Genomic DNA, 14,717 nt, shown 5'->3' with positions numbered 1-14,717 from the left:
CTTCCCGCAACTTCACAAATTGGCTATATATTGCAGTTATTTTCTTATGACTCCTCCGTATTCCTAGCTTATCCAACTAATTTTCAGTCCAACAATTTAAAACAAATATAATACAAAGTATTTTTTTTCTTTTCTTTTTTACAAAATAGCAGTTTCCTAGTTACAAGTTACAACGTATGTAGAGGTCATACTGCTTTTTCCATACGGTCCAAAATGCAACCGTCCAAGTCAAAAGTAATCGAACTTTAACAAAGACAAACAATCACTACACACCCCAAATATGCTTCTGCAAATTAAACTGCACATTTTTCTTATTTATAAGTGCAAGTTCCTCGAGTCAACAAGAAAACAAACACAAGACTTGTAAGTTGTAACCTAGGCAACTGGTCATCTCAACCTAAAAAGAAACAACCTGCCATTCCCCAAACATTTTTGTTAATTGCATGCAATTTGCATGGAAAGGGTACTGGACATGTTAAATAACATGTTTTTTAACCGATGGATGAAAATCCGGTGATCAGAATTTGACTGTTGAATTAATATCCGACAACCAGAATAATAAAATTTTCTTTAAGATGTTTAACGTTTTTTAACCAATAGGTACGAAATCTCTCTCACTTGTCAACATACACTACATTATAAGAAAAATGTTAAAATATTATAAGTGAGATTCAATGATACATGCTCCATGTGTGAAACTGATGTGTCTGCCCAGATTATCAGTTGGAAATTTGGAATACCAAATCACTTGTCTCACCAAATTCTAGCTGTCTTGAATCTAGCTATAATCATAAATTAATAATGCATATTAGTGACCTTCACGATCTCACCACTTCTCAAATACATTCCCATTCTATTATTTACTACATTTTTTCATACTTTTTTTAATAAATTTATTATGAAACTGCCCATCTCTCTTTTTCTTGTTTATTCTCACTAGCCTGTCTTTTCTTGTTGGAAGATTTATCTTTGCGCTCATTCTTACTATCACTTTTTCTTTTTTACTCTTTGTCCCCTCTCTTGGATTCTCTTAAAAAATTCTATCTTTTTTTTTTTTTCATTTTATATGTAATTATTAATGGTGGCAATTTGGGTGTGACCACCTTTTTTTTTGTGCTTTATCCTTTTACACTCAGGAAGAAGAATCTTAGTGTTCAGATTTTTACCACAGTAAAAAATTCTGGTTTTCCTTGGAATTCACATTTATATAGGCCATTACTCATTGGCTGAGGGTGTCATTTATGAGAATTGTCTCTTGAGTGAGTGCTCTTATTAATGTCTTTGGCTGTTGGACTAGTTTCAAGTGCTTCTACTTCAAAAAACATGGGATTTGATGAAAACAAAAATGAGGGTGCTAAAGAAAATGAAGATGAAAACAAGACAGTTGGGGCTGAACCAGAGGCTGAGAATGGTGGTTCAGGAGAGGAGAAGTTGACTAGGCAAATTAGTAGGAGCTCTGTGGATGCTTCTGATCATGATGAAGAGGATGAGGAAGATGTTGATGGCAAATTACAGTTGGGTCCTCAGTGCAGTCTTAAAGAGCAGTTTGAGAAGGATAAGGTTTGTTTCTTTTGTAATTGAACAAGAATTGATTACTCATTTTTATGTTAATTACTAAAGTTTGAGTTTTGATTGTATCTTAGAATGTTATGTTTAATTTTGTTGGTATGATATGGGAGTGTAGGATGATGAGAGCCTGAGGAGATGGAAAGAACAGCTGCTTGGAAGCGTGGATATCGATTCTGTTGGAGGTAAACAAATCATGGATCTTGTAGCTTTATGAACTTTTTTTTTTTGAAGGAATAGAAAGAATACAGGAAACTGATATTATGAATTATAATTGCAAAACTACTAGTTTAGCCAGGATTTTCACGGAAATAGACTCTTTACTTAGGACTAAAGGTAATTTTGGCGTTTCATACCCTCCCGAGACACTAATTTTGAGAGAAACATACTGTGTATGTTTGATTTGATTTACAAAAGTTACTACTAGACTTTTACTAAGTTTATAAATAGATGACAATATTAGAAGTTAATTTGTGCTGATTCCTTCTCCTCCAAGAACTCTTTGTTTCAATCTTAGAAAATTTGGTAAAATTGAAGCAAGACTTTCACAAGTTTTGGAACAATGGTGAATGGACTTGCCGAGTGACCAAATGGCTTAATGTTTGAGTCTTGGCAGAGTTACCGACATTACTGTAGATACCTCATACTCATACCAGAGACCAGTAACATAAAACAAATGTGACGAAAGAACTGTTTATTTTGGTATCAATGGCAACCATTGACAAGCATTAGCGAAAGTAAATAATAATGAATGGCCTTACAAAAATTTGAGTCTTGGTATACACTGTATTTGAATTACAGTACTGTAGATCCCCATCAACTTGAACCAAGTTCTCTTTAATGCATTTTGACCTGTCACATATCAAGTTTTCGAATTTAAAATATTTTTGGGTCCGTCATTTCCAAGTAAAAAAAATGTTTGCATTAATCGAGTTACGGTTTTTCTATGGTGTGACCATGGGCACACATTAAGCACCAAAATTTATGAAATTGGAAGGTTTCTATTGGCTTAATTTTTTAATAATGGTGGACCCCCTGCAGTTACAACAACACCACCAATCAAAACCCTCCATTTTTATTAATGTTAGTGCTTAGCATGTGCCCATGGGCACACACTAGCCAAACCGATCAAGTTATGATGTCAGCTGGGTCAAATTGTCAGGAATTTTGAAAATAGTGTGCAATTTTCTTATGTGTTGCAAGTTTCAGCCTTGTTTTACTGATTACAGGATGTGAGATTTTCTTAGGTTTAGAACATTACTAGCAGAAAAATGAAGAATCTTTTATTTAAAGTTTTAATAAGCAAAAAAGAAAGAGTAAATAGTCACCAGGTTTTAGGCTTGCTACCTTTCTGTTTTACATACCAGCTGTGCTAATAATTGGCCAATTGCCCAATTTTATTGAACTCTTTTTCTGTAATGGCTATATTCACTTATCGACAGCGAGTGTGATGTTAAACAGTGTGTATGAGTTATTTGCCATGATAGTTTCTAGCTCATCGTCTGAAAATTTATAATCCTTATAATTGTAGAAACTCTGGACCCAGAAGTTAAAATTCTCAGCCTTGCAATCAAATCCACTGGAAGATCTGATATTGTTCTTCCAATTCCTGAGTCTGGTAATCCAAAAGGTCCATGGTTTACTTTGAAAGAAGGAAGCGTTTACAGCCTAAAGTTCGAATTTAAGGTCTGCAACAATATTGTATCGGGCCTTAAATACCATAACACTGTTTGGAAAACTGGTCTTAAAGGTACTTTTTTTTCACTCATGCATACAATTTATGCCAGATGCAATTTCTGTAGATGTAAAAATAATTTTAAATTTCTTTTAGTGGACCGGACTAAAGAAATGATTGGGACATTTAGTCCTCAGCAAGAGCCTTATACGCACGAGATGCATGAAGAAACAACTCCTTCTGGCATGTTTGCCAGAGGATCATACACTGCCAAATCAAAGGTAATTAAATTCTTTTCTTATGTAGTTGCCAATATACCCGACATTGAATATTAAAGCTAAGATGCGATTCTTTTTGTGTAAACAGTGATCTTGATGTAATAAACTTCGGGGTTACATGATATGATGAAATAGTACAAATTTGAAGAATCCTCTTCTTTCTTTTAGGTGGCTGTTGCCCAAAACAAATCTGCAGTTTGAAATTAAGTACCAGTAGTTGGTCCTTGCGTGCTATAATAGCTCATTTAATAACGGGGGTATTAACCATCTTATGTCAATTTTGAAAGTATGCAAGTATGGATAGTCACAACTCATAAGACCTTTATTGTTACAATCGGTGGCACAGCAGTTGGAAATTGTTCTTAATGTTCTAGTACCACATTTATAATGCGAATTTATTAAGAAGAAACAGATGGAATGCATATTATGGTTATTAAACTTCATAATGTACATTTGATAAGTTTACTCTCTTATCTTTCTTTTGTTGCAGTTTCTTGATGACGACAATAGATGTTACCTAGAGATCAACTATACCTTTGATATTCGGAAAGATTGGCAGTCAATATAAAATGAGAATTCTCACACCTTAACTGTATTCAAGCATACTTGCTCTACTTTTCATGCTGATTTCTCATGGAGATAGCTAGGATGACAAATTGCAAAGAAGACATATTGTCCAAATTGACCGAAACTGCAGAGATCTCAGAGTTTCGTTTGTTGTTGGTCAATAGGGTATCTGCCTCTATATTCTATCACTGTTGCATTTCTTGGTATAATTGCAGTTCAGATATACTGATGGCTTTGTGATAGAATTTCTATTAGGATTTAGGAGAGTACTAAACAATGATTCTGTTTCAGACAGCCTGAACTCTGTCCTAAAACACAAAAAAGTCAGATTAATATATGCTTTAGTGCTAGGGAATCATCTAACCATGATTCTTAAGGACACTTGTTTCACAATTAGTGCTTAAACTTAGTTATCCTCTGTTTAAACGCTGGAGTTCTGTTGACAAGTTATACTTTGTGCAGATGAATTTTCAGAAGAATAATGTAGATCTATGGCTCTATGCTTTCTTCCGATTAAACAATAACAAACCACAACCCCCACCAAATTAGCGATTTATTAAAACTTCAACCCTCAACTGCAGGTCCGTAGCAATGATTTTGCAGGCCTTGTTTTTTAAGTCGAAATTGAGGCCTTTAATTTTGGAATTAATTTGTCTGAGAACGGTTAAAAAATCAACCCGCGACTGCAGGTCCGTAGCAATGATCATTCATAACACAACACATGACTTCATATCATTCAATTTCAATTCATTCTCATTCGAATTTCCATTGCTATGCTACATATAAAATTGCTTAATGGTAAGCAGTTGAAAAAACTCCAGTGGGTGATAGTTTGATATTTTTTCCACAAAAATATACAAAGAACAAATCACCAGAGTACGGAAACAGAAAAGAGGATTGCAAACCATAATTCATATAAAATTTAACTAAACATTTGATCAAACACTTACGTAGGTTATAAAACCAAATGACCTTAAGCAAATGATTAATGTTTAAGTGCATTGATTAATCCTTGAGGAACTCTGGAATACTGAACCCTTGTACGGCGAGTTCGGATTGTTGAATAAAAAGCAGACTCCATTCCCTCTATGAAAGCCAAACTAGGAGTATACCTGAAGCAGCTTATTCTCGAATCAGCTGTAGTTGCAGAAGATGTATTAAGGATCTTATAAATCCTATCTGTTTTGTGATCGTAAAAGCAAAACTTACCCCGATCAGAAAACACAATCTCGCCACCAGAAAATCCCTGTACCACCTCAAACCCACGATTAAATGGTCCGATAGTGTACATCTTAGTCCAAACACAACATCCCTCCTCCCCGTCCAAAGAAAATAGATTGAGCATAAGCTTCGAAAAAGGATACTTGTCATCATACTCACGCACTATCAAAGTAAGACAACCATTCATATCCACAAATTCAAAACCACCTACTTCATCACAAAAAAATCCAGGCATCAACTTGAACTCGTCACACACAGCATCAAACTTGAGAGCAATCAAACAATTAGTACCGTTCATATGCTCATCTTTCGGGTATCTACGAAATGCCCAGTAAGGACAATCCTTTACAATAGTCACGCGATTTGTTGACCTGGTTCCGCTAAAATCAGCACACACATTACCAGGAACAGATATATCAATCCAATCACCAGAATTAGAGTAGTAAACCATAGCAGATTTTAGATCATCTGACAAAATGACAAGCTTGTAAATATCACTCACGGGATCAAAACCGAACCCTATGTCATACTTTCGATCAGCACGGCATACCGGTGCGAAAATTTCCTTGGATCGATGTGTTGCCGGGTTCCATAACGATAACATATGGAAACTTGCAAGACAAACAAGGCCACAGACACAACCAACTACTTCAAAGTAATGCGTTGAATCGAGGGCAACTCTTTCTTCGTGGCGGGAAAGAATAATGAGTTTGGTATTCCTTTTAGCAACGAGACAGTCATTAGGGATTTGAGTGGCGCTGTGAGTCAAGTGTTGTTTTATGAACTGGGGTTCGGAGAGGAGAGATAGCCATGATTTGGATACGGATTTGAAACGGACCAGAGATCTGACCGGGAGTCGTGTGAGGATTTCGCGGCGGATTAGTTCTTCGGGGAGATCGGCCGCCGTAGTCTTCTCTCTTTTCGGTTTTCCACCCATTCTCATCAGATGCCGTTGGAATATGAAATACAGGGTTTTGGTTAGGGCTGCTCGTGGTTTGGTTTTGTTTGGGGGTTTTGAAGGTCTGCCAAATCAAACCGAATTTGGATGTTTAAAATTCTAGAAATTAAACACAAATCGATTATTACTCCCAACATCCCAATTTAGATGAGCTTTTTATAAGTATTATGTTGGATGTGTTATTTTTAGAACATCGGTTGTATATTAATAATTATATATTATGATATTATCTTTATTATAAGTATGTTGGATGTGTTATTTTTAGAAAATCGGTTTTTAATTTTGGAATCTGAAAAAGATAGTGCGTTTTTTGAAAAAGGTAGTTTCTAAGAAATTTGAGTTTTTTTAGTTAGAAAATATAGAAAAGATAGTAATTTTAGTTAAAATGAATAATTCATTATATAAGTATGTCCATAATTCGGCTCATGTATTGACCAACTAAATTTTTAATGTTTCGACTTTAATATTATAATAATAAGTATAAATATCCAGATATGTGCAAGACATATAAACTATTTTTCACATATTGAAAAGTCATAATCGAAGAAAATAAGACATGGATAACCTCCTGTAATTAAAAATAATATTGATAATGTTGCTGAAAGCCATTTATGACATTGTGTCTCATATCATAAAAAAAATACTAATAAAATGAATCATATATAAGTTACAAATGTATATCTTACCACGTAACTCTCCCTAACTCTGCCTTTCTCTCGTGCGCTTCTTTCTTTTCTTGCTTGGCCGTCGTGGGCTTCCACCAGATCTCAACCAGTGGAAAGCCCCAAAATCTTTTATTTTTTTTGTTTGTTCTTCCATCTTTCAATAAAATTTGTTTTTAAAGTTTTTTCTTAAATTTTAGTATTAGTTTGTGTTTTCAGATTTAAGGATTCAAAACCTTTTTTGATTTGACCTTCTTTCTTTTAGATCTCGATTCCACAGAGCTACGAATTTCTCGTTCTTCCCGGTGATTTTGTTCACGACCGTGGTCAAAGTTTTCTTGTTTTTGTGGCTTGTTTCCCAGATCTAAGTATTGTTTTGATTTAGCTAATATTTCATTTACGCATTTGTAAATTTAAGGTTGCTAGGTTGTGGTTTTGGTTTTTGTCGTCTCACCGTTTGTGTGAGTTTTGTTATTTTCTCACTATTTGTGTGAGTATGATGTTTGATTTAGTAATGAAAGTTGTTCGGGAATTGCATTCTCAATCGATAGCTCAAATTGATATTGGCAGAAGCGAAAGTGACGAAACATGTGTATATTTCATCTTCAATAATTCACGTGATTTTATCACCAAGAAGAATAGATTGATCGATGATTGTTTCTGTATTTTGTTTGTTCGACGCGACTTTTTATGCAGATGCCGTATGACCTTTTATTATTGAATGAGCTCATTTATTTAAGAAAAATGAATCATATCTTTAGAAAGAAACACACTATCAAATCAACTTGAAGCAAAATTACAAAATGAATGACTTAATAATCCTTGTTATTAGAGGTAATTGTATATCGCACTTCCTAACTATCGTTCAAAAATGATATTGTACCCATACTTTGAGAAACTCAACTCGCACCCCTTATCTTTACATTTCAAAAACGATATGGGTACGATATGGGGAATTTAACAGAAGGGGTGCGTATCGTTCTTGAAATGTAAAGATAAGGGGTGCGAGTTGAGTTTCTCAAAGCATGGGTACAATATCGTTTTTGAACGATAATTAAGGGGTGCAATATGCAATTATCTCTTGTTATTATATGTATAAAGACTCGGTCCTTGCACCTTATTTAATAAATAAGAGAAAAAAATGCAAAAATTAATATAGTACAAATTTTGTATGGCCATGTTAAGAAATTAGCGGTAAGCAGTTAGCTGATTTAATTAGATTTTTTGACTAACTGATTGAAGTAATTGTTTTGATTAGCGGATTGAATTAGCGGTTTCTCGTAAAATTGTTTGGTAATTAAATAGCTGATTGATTAGCTTTTTCTGACACAAATCAAAACCTCTCAACTATAAAAACTCCTTAAAGTAGTTTTTTTGAAAATTAGCTTTTTGTATCCAAACATTTATTTCAATATGCTAACTACCAAACACTAATATTAACTTATTTTAATGATCAAATCTCTAATACACATCAAACCTCTAATTTTGTCCAAAATCTCGGTTTACATCGGGGCCATTAATATCTTACAGAATATTATTAATCCTCGGTATATATCACCCATCCAATAGTCAATGAGCAAAAAATAATTTAGAAGTGTAAACTATAAACAACTCATCTGGCAGATCTTGCCCACCATCTTTCTGAGGTTCGGGAGGGAGAGAGAGAGGGAGAGGGCGAGAGAGACCGAGACAGAGAGAAAGAGGGAGAGAGATCCTGCATCGAAATGGAAGGAGAACTAAACACCTTTGTAATGGTCTGGACATCAGTCTTAGCATGTCTCTGCTATTCTCACACCATAACCAAGGTTTTTCCCAAAGGTACCCTCAGATTCTTAACTATTTTCCCTGTTCTATGCTTATTTATTTATCTTCCTCTCTGTCTCAACTCCATCAATCTCGGATGCAATTCAACTTTCTTCATTTCATGGCTTACTAATTTCAAGCTCCTCCTCTTTGCTTTTAGCACTGGCCCTTTATATTCTGACCCTCCTCTTTCTTTGACAAGATTCATCCTCTTGGCTTGTCTTCCCATAAAGATCAAGCACCCAAATCAAGAATCTAAAAATCAACCAAATAAAAAATCTGAAAATTACCCTTTTCTTGAAATTGCTAAAAATGGCCAAAAATATGATTTAAATGGAGAATCTAAAGAGTACCATGTTCAAGAATTACCCAAAAAAGGCCATAAGTCACTTTCTAATTATGCTATCAAGTTTTTGTTATTTTCTGCATTGATCAAAATTTATGATTACAAAGATAGTCTTCATCCATATGTGTTGTGGTTGCTTTATTGCTTCCACATTTACTTTGTTCTGGAGTTACTATTAGCCACGTTTGCCGCCATTGCTCGATCACTAATGTCATTAGAGCTCGAGCCACAATTTGATGATCCTTATCTCGCAACTTCACTTCAAGATTTTTGGGGAAAAAGATGGAACCTCATGGTGTCCAACATTTTGCGTCCTACAGTATTTGTGCCTGTCCATAATATTTCCACAATTTTAATCGGGAAGAAATTGGCTGCATTGCCTGCAGTGATCGCCACATTCTTTGTATCAGGACTAATGCACGAGCTGATTTTTTATAGCTATCAAAGGCAGAAAACAAACTGGCAAGCAATGGGTTTTTTTATGTTACATGGGGTGGCATTGGCTGTGGAAATCGGAATTAAGAAGATGGTGAATGGGAAATTCAGGGTACCTCGGATGCTTTCGAGACCTTTGACATTAACGTTTGTGATTGTTACTAGCTTTTGGTTGTTCTTTCCGCCATTCTTGAGAGGGAACATAGCAGAAGTGAAGTCATGTAAAGAAACTCTTGCTTTTGTTGAGTTTGTGAAGCATGGTCGTTTGGTTGGTCCTGATGAATTTTCTTGTCCTTTCTTGTAAGGTTCATTTTAGGTGTGTCTGATTTGTACCAGATGTATAAGTTGACTTAGTTTGGTTCTTACAGATTTGTTGGCAGATTTAGACAGGTATAGACTTTCAGCTACAGGCTCCAGGTGATACTACCTGTGACCTGTGGTTCCCTTTTCTGGTTTTCCTTTCACTTTCTCGCGTGCATAAATTAATAAAGTAATCTCTTTATTCTCTATTGAATGTATAAGTAATAAATTAATATTTAGGTAAAAGGTTTGTTTTTTGGCAAAGAATTGGAATAAGAAGTACAAAAAGGTCAAATTAACTTTTAAAATTTTCATAATAATTCTTTTATTATTTCAAATAATTTCGAAATAAAAAAAAGGGTATTTACCAAGTATACCACTTTTTAGTATTTTAATTGAAATAATACAATCTTCTCCCAAAAATTGCATACTTACTTTCTTTTTAAAAAATCTACAAACTTTTTGCATGAATACGGTTCCCGTCCCTGCCTCGCTCATTCTCTGTTTCTCTCTACTCCCTCTCTCTTTTACCTAGTTCGGGTATGGGGAGGGAGGGTTTCGGTTGGAGATGAGGAAGTTGAAGATGGATTGCCGTCGGAAAGGGAGTTAGGAATCTAATTGAATCCATATCTTCTTCTCCTCCGATTTAGAGTAGCTGGTTGTTGCTTTCTCACGAGATTCGATATAAGAGTTGAGCTCCTTTCAGTGCTATTGTTATCTTCCCCGCTCATCTTCTCTGCCACACCAATCCATCTTTTGATGATTTAGTTTTAGTTTTAGTTGATTTTTCTTTCGTGTTTTTGAATTTCAGCAACAGGCTCCAGGTGATACTACCTGTCGTACCATTTGCTGGTTCTTTCACTTTCTTGCGTACATTAAATAAAAAGTTAAAATTTTTTATTCTCTATTGAATGTATAAGTAATAAATTAATATTTAGGTAAAAGGTTTGTTTTCGGCAAAAATTGAAATAGGAGGTACAAAAAGGTCGATTAACTTTTACAAAATAAATGTACACTCCCTGCACTGCCCATAATCTAGGGATGGACGCGAGGCTCTAAGTCAGGGAGTGCTATCCCGCCCCCAATCCCGTATTCAAAACCCATCCTCGATCTCGTATCGAACCCGAATGAGGATTTTTTTCATCCCTGATCCGGCGATCCCCGTCCCAAACTGATGTAGAAGATAAATAAAAATAATGAATGAGAGTAATTTTATAATATTTTTCATTATTTTAAATAATTTCGAAATATAAAAATTTGATAAGACCCATGAAAAAGGATGAGAAGTGATTGAGCTGAAAAAGTAATTAACCATTTAAAAATATATATATATATATATATATATATATATATAGAGGAAAGTTCTATGGAGACCGCATTTTTATCGAAGACCTCGGAGACCACGTATATTCTGCAATCAAAACATTGTAAAATACATTATTTTGTAAAATATGTTCTACAAATATCATGTATTCATTAAAATTGTTGAAGATCATCAATGTTTAATAAGTAGATAATGCATATTTTGCAAGTTGAATAAATGTTCTGCAAATTAAACATATTTCATAGAACAAAACATTTTGTAATGTTCTACATGTAAAACTTATATGATATTCAAGATTTTAAATGTAATAATGATTTCGGAGAACATGATTTGTAAAATTATACGTTTTGCAATGTTTTTATGAAATATTTTACTTGCAGAACATATGTGGTCTCCAAGTCTCCAGAAAAAATGTGGTCTCCATTGAACTTAACTCTATATATATATATATAATATGTTAAACCGACTTCTATATCCATGCTATGCATGTGCAAGATAGAGTAATATTTATAACGAATTTTCTATGGTGTGCCCATGGGCACACAATAGTCACTAACTCCCATGAGAATAGTAGTTTTTGATTGGTGGATAAATAATAAATATTAATGGCCCTCCTGCATTTACACCAAGTCCACCAATCAAATGAAACCATTTCTATGAGAGTTTGTGCTTATTGTGTGCCCTTGGGCACACATTAGAAAGACCGTATAATAAAACATCGGTTTTTCTATGGTGTGCCCATGGGCACATGCTAAGCGCGGAAAATTTTGTGTTTGGATCATTTTGATTGGTTCCTATCTCATGATAATGGTGGACCCCTCCTGCAAATACACCAACCACACCAATCAAAATCTCCCAAATACAAAAATTTCCGCGCTTAGCATGTGCCCATGGGCACACACTAGCCAAACCGATAAAACATATCCAAAGAATTCCAGAGAGTGTTCCAATATAATACTCCAACTCTCACATCTTGTGATCGTCAGCATAAATAAATTTGAAACTTCCTTGGCTAGTTGGCTGTCAGCTAGCTACTAGCAGTATTTTATTGACCTAAATCTTTGTGCCTATTTAACTACACACATCACATAGATTTGCACATATTCAAAGTCTATAATCCCTGTTTTCTCATCACTGGATTCATCAAAAAAATGGAAGGAGAGCTCAACAACTTTGCAGTGGTATGGATCACAGTGTTGGCATCCCTATGCTATTGTCACACCATACCCAAGTTCATCCCCAAAGGTACCATCAGATTTCTATGTCTCCTCCCAGTCTCAATCCTCTTCATATTTCTTCCTCTCAATCTAACAACAATTCATCTTGGAGCCACATCTTCATTTTTCATATCTTGGCTAGCAAATTTCAAGATCCTCCTCTTTGCCTTTGACAAAGGCCCTCTATTTTCCAATCCACCAATACCACTATCACTTTTCATCCCACTAGCTTGTCTCCCAATCAAAATCCATCACTCAGATAAAAAATTTAGAGAAACTCACAACCCTTTAAAACAAAATACATCATTTTTGAACTATGTTGTAAAGATTTTGCTATTAGGGTTTTTAATAAAACTCTATGACTATACACAACATTTCCATCCAAATTTTCTCTTGTTACTCTATTGTTTTCACATATATTTTAGCTTAGAGTTGATACTAGCTTTGTTTGCTAGCTTAGCTAGAGTACTCATGCAAGCAGAATTGGAACCACAATTTGATGAGCCTTACCTTGCAACTTCATTGCAAGATTTTTGGGGTAAAAGATGGAATCTAATGGTTACTAATATCCTAAAACCAACCATATTCGAACCGACCCGTCACGTTTTTTCGGGTCTGGTTGGGAGAAAATGGGCTATTTTTCCTAGTGTGCTTGCAACATTTTTTGTGTCCGGGCTCATGCATGAGCTGGTTTTTTACACCTATGGAAGACAAAAGACAAGGTGGGAAGTAACTTATTTTTTTCTTATTCATGGACTGTCTTTGGGCGTCGAAATCGGATTAAAGAAGCTGTTGAATGGCAAGTTCCGGTTGCCGAGGATGGTGTCCGGGCCTATGTCCATAATGTATGTTGTGGTTACAAGCTTCTGGCTATTCTTTCCACCGTTTTTACGAGGAAATGCAGATGTAAAAGGTTGTAGAGAGTTTCTTGCTTTTGTTGAGTTTGTTTGGAATGGGAGACTTGTTGGTCCGAATGAAATGTCTTGTCCATACTTGTAATGGTTGGTTTCTTGCGATAAATCACCAAACCTATTAGTGCCCGGCAGGTTGGTAGAAACTCGATGCCCCTCAATTTAGTATTTCGTCGATATATAATTATTACAACCATGTTTGATTTTTTACCCGTACTTTAAATTTAGTAGAATCAATGATTGTACATCTATAACGGAAAAATGACATTATTTTATATGATTTTATAATTTAAGATTTTCTATAATTTCAAAAATAGGAAATTCAACAAAGATTTTAGATTTTTAATTCGGCAATTGCTCGTGAAGTTTCTAAGTCTACGGGAATGTTTATCTGCCGAGATGATAATCGGGTTGATCAAATTAGGTAGGATCAGATATAATCGGATCGGAAAGAGTCGGATATAATCGTATCTAAATTTAAATCTGAACCCGATCTGATGGCTTTCAGATCGGATTCAGATATATTTGAAACTCGAACTTTTTTCATATTAGATATGAATATATCTGAAATCAGAAACTCGAACCCGAAATTGAAACCTCAAAATTCGATTTTTTTAATATTTTGATTTTCTACCGTGACTTCTACTTCTGGTCTTTGCTCAATGCGGAGAAAGTAACCAAAAATTGTTTGGTTGACATGCTCGATATAACATTATTTCACTTCTTGCATATTGTTTGTTTGTATGTGTTTGTATTTTTAACTTTCTAGATAATATATTTTTTAATATCTCTTATTATAATTAAATAAGAAAAATTACTTATTTGATAATAATAATAATTATATAGAATTTAGTCGAATTTTGATTAAAATCATAGACAAGTGGTAAATATGGTCAGATTGCAACTGTGCTCTTGGGGATTTGGATGGTTAAGAATAAAAGAGTCTGGGAACACTAAAAAAACAAGACAAAATCGACCGGCTAAAAAAAGATTGCCAGTTGCAACTGTACTTTTGGGGATTTGGCGGTCTGTTTTGTCCTGTTTTTTTTGTAGTGGAAGGGAAATGGGTGTCTCCTGCTGTGGCCTGCTGTGGCCGTTGAATGGAGCTTGAAACAAATAGATGAATGGAAACAGGCTGTGTCGTTGGTCCAAGGAATGAGGGGTTGCAAGTAAGGTACAAAACCAAGCAGTTCACTAGGATGAAATCAAGTGGCAACCTCCAGAGATAGGGCATCTGAAACTTAATGTGGATGCTTCGACATATGCATGTTCTAATTCCTTCTCCATTGGCACGATATAAAGAGATCATAACGGTTTATTTTTGAAGCGCAAAACGATGAAATTCCCAGGGAATGTACAGGTGTTTGAAGCTGAAGCAGTGGGGGTTTATGAAGCAATGCATGCTTGAGGTGGTGTCGACTATTTCACAGCCTCTTACCGTAGATACCGATTCT

General features: G+C 34.9%; 4 protein-coding genes across 4 annotated transcripts; 3 read left to right on the top strand and 1 right to left on the bottom strand.

The window, feature by feature from the left end:
* Nucleotides 1–1,211: 1,211 nt before the first annotated feature.
* Nucleotides 1,212–4,479, top strand: LOC108197754 (rho GDP-dissociation inhibitor 1). Its single transcript, XM_017365449.2, has 5 exons — nucleotides 1,212–1,560; nucleotides 1,685–1,751; nucleotides 3,098–3,316; nucleotides 3,398–3,522; nucleotides 4,010–4,479. The coding sequence occupies exons 1-5, from the start codon at nucleotides 1,276–1,278 to the stop codon at nucleotides 4,085–4,087; spliced, it is 774 nt and encodes a 257-aa protein (XP_017220938.1). The 5' UTR covers nucleotides 1,212–1,275; the 3' UTR covers nucleotides 4,088–4,479.
* A 413-nt stretch (nucleotides 4,480–4,892) lies between these two features.
* On the bottom strand, nucleotides 4,893–6,334 carry LOC108197756 (F-box/kelch-repeat protein At3g23880-like). The gene has a single exon (XM_017365451.2). It carries the CDS (start codon nucleotides 6,248–6,250, stop codon nucleotides 5,072–5,074), a length of 1,179 nt encoding a protein of 392 aa, XP_017220940.1. The 5' UTR covers nucleotides 6,251–6,334; the 3' UTR covers nucleotides 4,893–5,071.
* Nucleotides 6,335–8,533: 2,199 nt separating this feature from the next.
* Nucleotides 8,534–9,981, top strand: LOC108198845 (acyl-CoA--sterol O-acyltransferase 1). Its single transcript, XM_017366625.2, has one exon. The coding sequence runs from the start codon at nucleotides 8,652–8,654 to the stop codon at nucleotides 9,813–9,815; it is 1,164 nt and encodes a 387-aa protein (XP_017222114.1). The 5' UTR covers nucleotides 8,534–8,651; the 3' UTR covers nucleotides 9,816–9,981.
* A 2,211-nt stretch (nucleotides 9,982–12,192) lies between these two features.
* LOC108198867 (acyl-CoA--sterol O-acyltransferase 1) lies at nucleotides 12,193–13,473 on the top strand. Its single transcript, XM_017366640.2, has one exon. The coding sequence runs from the start codon at nucleotides 12,287–12,289 to the stop codon at nucleotides 13,349–13,351; it is 1,065 nt and encodes a 354-aa protein (XP_017222129.1). The 5' UTR covers nucleotides 12,193–12,286; the 3' UTR covers nucleotides 13,352–13,473.
* The last annotated feature ends 1,244 nt before the right edge of the window (nucleotides 13,474–14,717 follow it).

The sequence above is a fragment of the Daucus carota genome, chromosome 8 (assembly GCF_001625215.2).
Source record: "Daucus carota subsp. sativus chromosome 8, DH1 v3.0, whole genome shotgun sequence".
NCBI classification, from domain to species: domain Eukaryota; kingdom Viridiplantae; phylum Streptophyta; class Magnoliopsida; order Apiales; family Apiaceae; genus Daucus; species Daucus carota.
Note: the sequence above shows the minus strand (reverse complement) of the source record. Positions and strands in the feature narration are given on the sequence as shown.